The sequence below is a fragment of the Acyrthosiphon pisum genome, chromosome A2 (genome assembly GCF_005508785.2).
Source record: "Acyrthosiphon pisum isolate AL4f chromosome A2, pea_aphid_22Mar2018_4r6ur, whole genome shotgun sequence".
Classification (NCBI taxonomy): Eukaryota; Metazoa; Arthropoda; class Insecta; order Hemiptera; family Aphididae; genus Acyrthosiphon; species Acyrthosiphon pisum.
In genome coordinates this window covers 6,865,598-6,870,426 of record NC_042495.1, presented here as the reverse complement: position 1 = coordinate 6,870,426, position 4,829 = coordinate 6,865,598, and the positions used below count along the sequence as shown (strand labels likewise).

General features: G+C 28.2%; 1 protein-coding gene across 1 annotated transcript; it reads left to right on the top strand.

Moving 5' to 3' along the window:
- The first annotated feature begins 2,307 nt into the window (after positions 1 to 2,307).
- On the top strand, positions 2,308 to 4,116 carry LOC100160408 (derlin-1). The gene is given in 7 exon segments (NM_001293469.1): positions 2,308 to 2,488; positions 2,618 to 2,770; positions 2,894 to 3,005; positions 3,102 to 3,193; positions 3,268 to 3,416; positions 3,526 to 3,636; positions 3,745 to 4,116. Coding segments are annotated over 6 exon segments (783 nt in total). The 5' UTR covers positions 2,308 to 2,488; the 3' UTR covers positions 3,911 to 4,116.
- The last annotated feature ends 713 nt before the right edge of the window (positions 4,117 to 4,829 follow it).

Here is a 4,829-nt window from a genome sequence, read left to right as displayed (position 1 = left end):
TTATCAGCGCAATGGGTACCGGGGTACGTCGTACACAACAAAATATGATTTACTCAACTTTCTACTAAAACGATAAATATAATATATAAATTATGAATTGATAAAATGTGAATTTTTATTCATTTTTCAAGTAAATCCGAGGGGCCAAGTGTCCAACTGCCCAAGATCTGAAAAGAGGCCAATTTGATCGGCAAATATGAACTGTGGGTCAGCTGACCTCCTGAACCCCCTCCTAGATCCGCCCCTGCGCCACTGTCACTTACAGGTCCTGTAATATCGAAATATAGACACTGCTCCTATGAGCGATTTACAACTGATAATTGACCTATCCTTATCATTGCCGTTTCAATTTGCGACCTACAAAGTATTTTCCCATACTTGAAATGGGGAAATGTGTTTATTTTTGTGTAGAGATAAAGTAGTGGTACATACTATATTGTCATGGTATGTGTAATGACGAATGAATGTAAGGCATTCATTTCTAACATCGCTATCTTTGTCGAAATACATTAATCACTTATTGTGAGTTTTAGTACAATTGTGATTTTTATTACGATTTATGAGTGCTACATTAAGATACCTATATTGACATATTATTCATCATGAATTATTCATGATGTACGGATTAATATTAATAATATTATTTTTTTTTTGTTTATAACTTATAATAGTATATACCCATAGGCGTAACTAGACTTCATCCGCAGGGGCAGCCTAAATAATGACCGGCCCCACCTAACCTAACTGAAAAAACACTCATTACCCCCTGGCACCTAATAATTCTTTTTTTTTGGGGGGGTAGTCCCACCAATTTAACATTTATATAGTTTAAAAAAGTCTATATATTCAAGTTATCTATACCAAAATTCTATAAATGGTATGTATATAGAGGTACCTAATATGTTTAATAATAAGAAGAATATTGAACAACACATTATATTTATATTATAAATCAATACATAATATATCATTATAAGTTATAAGTTATAACAATTGTACCAGTTGGCAGTTACCCGCATAATATTATTACGGGGATTTGTGATAGAATCATAAATCAATTCGACAATGCAATATAAAATTATTAGAACAAAATAAACAATGCATGACATTTTTTTTTCTAAATAAAAGCTGTAAACCACTAGATTTAAAACATGGTTGACCGGCGCCTTTCGAAAATTGCAGGGGCAGCCCAGGCACCCACCGTAGACACGCTTATGTATATACCTACACTATACGTCTATACTTATAACTAAAATAATTAATACGGCTATATTATGTACACCGACACACCGTAATAATATTATAATTTGTACAAAATACAAACCCAATAAACGTGAAGCGTGTAGGTACCTATGTGAAATTGTTTTCCAGAAATCTGAAAATATATCGATAGGTATTTTTATACACTCTCATGCATTGTACAACATAACTACATAAACAATAACTAGAGTGTAAGACTAAATCAGGAATTGGCAAAATTTGTCTTAAAACACAAAATAGTTACGTTTGATTTTAAGGAGTAATTGTAAAGTACAGAATACTATATAGATATATTTAAAAAAAACTTAGGTACTTAATTGAATAAAAATAAAAATAAATTGTAAATTGTTAAGTATTTTCAATAAATGGATGATTGTTTAACAAAAGCCTAATTGTTTTGATTTATCCAAAAACGTTGATCTAGTGTGAGTTATAAAACATTATTTCAACCGGTCCTAAATCCTTGTATTGAAATAATAATTAAATGTGTCTTAATCAGTGGTTATAAGTTGAGTGTGAAAAACGAAAAGTATTTACTATTTAGTATTTACTTAGATTATTTTAAAAATAATGAATAGTAAATACTAAGTAGGTAGGTACATAAAAATAAATAGTGGGTACCTAAATAAATATCTAAATATTTAATTTAAAACATTTAATTGTTTATAATTTTTTTATCCTCTATACATTTTAAGCAATGTATACACAAATGTAATGCTAATGACCTTAGCAATCTCGAAGCAGACATTTTTATAACTTCATACAATTAATAATAATAATATAGGAAGTACCTATCTATAAAATATAATTAATAGTATTTACAGTTTAAACACAATAGATAGTAGAATAATGGTCTCAACTTCTAGAACAATTGGGAGAGTTGAACATTAGAACAAAATAATTTTGGAGGAACTTTGTAACTGTTATGACTACTTGCAAGTTGCGATACTCGACTACACGAGCAACAACTTATACATACGTGTTCTTTTTGCGTTATCATTTGTTCTTATCAACGTATATTTCCTTTTTCATTAATCATTATTAAATATATTATTATTTAAAATAGGTAATATTGAAGACTAAAGTATTGTTATTTCTTGTCCGTCGATCAATATTAATTTCTACTGAAAACCCGATCGAATATTCAAGTTTTTGAATATAATGCCAAACACTCTGTAGTGGAACAATTTCTCCAAAGGATAAATTCACTGCGGCGCACTATAACGTGGTAAGAAATAATAAGAATTGGAATTATCGTTTCCGTGTGTGTTCGGTTGACGAAATATTTTATATAGCATCAACTAATATGTTACGATCGCGATATACCATTTGATATAGTCGTTTTATTTGTATACAGATGGCTGAACTTCCGGATTGGTTTACATCCATACCTTATTTCACCAAACGATGGCTTTCCCTGACGGCTATCTTGACTTTAGCCGGACGGTTTGGTGTTGTGAATCCTTTTAACTTTATGTTATTTTATGAACCATTTATCAAAAAGTTTGAAGTAAGTTCCAAAACACTCATTATTAATTTGTAGTTTCTATAATCTATATCATAGCTTAGAAAAGAGCTTTTGCAGTTATCTACATCTTGTCTCATACTAATATTTATTACTCTTGTGAAATAGATTTGGAGAGCAGTCACTGCTTTGTTAATGTACCCATTATCACCTGGAAATGGATTTCATTTCTTAGTCAATTGTTATTTTCTATATAGTTATTCAATAAGATTGGAAACAGGCGAGTAATTTAAATATTATAATATTTCTATGAAAATTATATTATGTTAACCGATTTTAGTGATTCTAAACATGTTTAATTTTCATATTAATATAGATTCATTTAGCGGAAGACCGGCAGATTATTTTTTCTTACTTATATTTAATTGGATATGTTGTGTCATTATTGGACTCTTGGCAAATATACCGGTAAATCATTTATTCTGCATTATGTTCTTGAAACAACTAATACATTTTATTTTAGTAACATAATTTTTCTCTAGGTTCTGATGGATCCTATGGTCTTAAGTATTTTATATGTATGGTGCCAACTAAATAAAGATGTAATTGTAAGTTTCTGGTTTGGAACTCGTTTCAAAGCCATGTATTTACCATGGGTATTGTTTGGGTTCAACTTGATTATTTCTGGAGGGTAATTATAATTTAATTAATCAATTAATGAGCACTACTTATAATCTAATATATTAGTTTTTATTTAGTTATTATAATAATAAGTAATATTTTTCAATTTTATTTTTCAGTGGACTTCAGGAATTAGTCGGAATTATTGTGGGTCATATTTATTTTTTCCTCATGTTCAAATACCCACAAGAAATGGGTGGACCACAGCTTATACAAACACCTCAGATATTGTTAGTAGTTAAATAATATTAATATTATAATATTCTTAATAATTAATAAAACACATTTCTGGAAGCAACCCGATATTTTTTTTAATCACATGCTTATTGTTCTTTTAGTTACAAATTTTTTCCTAATCAAAGGACAGTTCATGGTTTTGGTCAACCGCCATCTAGAGCAGCACCAACTGCAGCCCCAGCAGCAGGAAACCAACAAGGAGAAGGTGGATTAAACTTTCGTCGCCATGATTGGGGTAGAGGTTATGTTCTGGGACAACAACAATAAACTAAGTCTGATTTAACAATATTTTGTATTTTAAACATTTATTTTACCTATTACAAATATGTGAGTGAAGGTATATTGTGTTTTATTTAAGTAAGTGTATGTCCTCACCTAAGTGAAATTTAACAGGAATAATTTATTATTAATTATTAAATATACTTTAAAGAAAAACTAATGTTATTGATTAAAAAAAACTTATTGAAGTACAATTTATAAGTATTTAAATTACCAACCTTGAATTTAAATTAATCGAAATACATAAAAAAGAGGTATGATACAGTGAACTGTGAAAAATGAAAAATATGTTGAATTGTGGATGTGTTAGTATTTTGTATTTATGTAGGAATTTGGAATATTAAATTTTAAAGCATGGAGGAATTATTAATTGTTACATTTTTAAATAATCTAATAATGAAATTGGTTTTATGTGAGAATCAGTTACCATGCATTGGTTATACAACTATTTAATTCTATTCGACAAAATGTCTACTAAACTACAATTTATTAATTATCTGAATATTTTATATTTTTTTAAGAAAATGTTAATCATAATTCATAACAATTAATTACAAATAAACTTTTAGTTTAAATAAAAAAATATAGTTACATAATATTTAATTATTTTATAAATATTTTTGATTATTTTATTTTATGATTGTTCTATAAAAGGTTTTTGCCCCTGTTGATTTTCTGTCTTTGTCTAACATACACATGACATAGTATTTTAGATGTATTTTTTGCCAAACATACCAATTGATAAAATTAAGTGATAAGAATTCTGAAAATAGATTTGAATTTGTAGTCAAGTCTACCTATAATCGGCTTCCCCACGTTTTTGATAATATCCCCTAAATTCCTAAAAATGTTATATTAAAAAAGAGTACTTAATTAAAAAATTGTTGTATTTCAATTTTTGGATAAG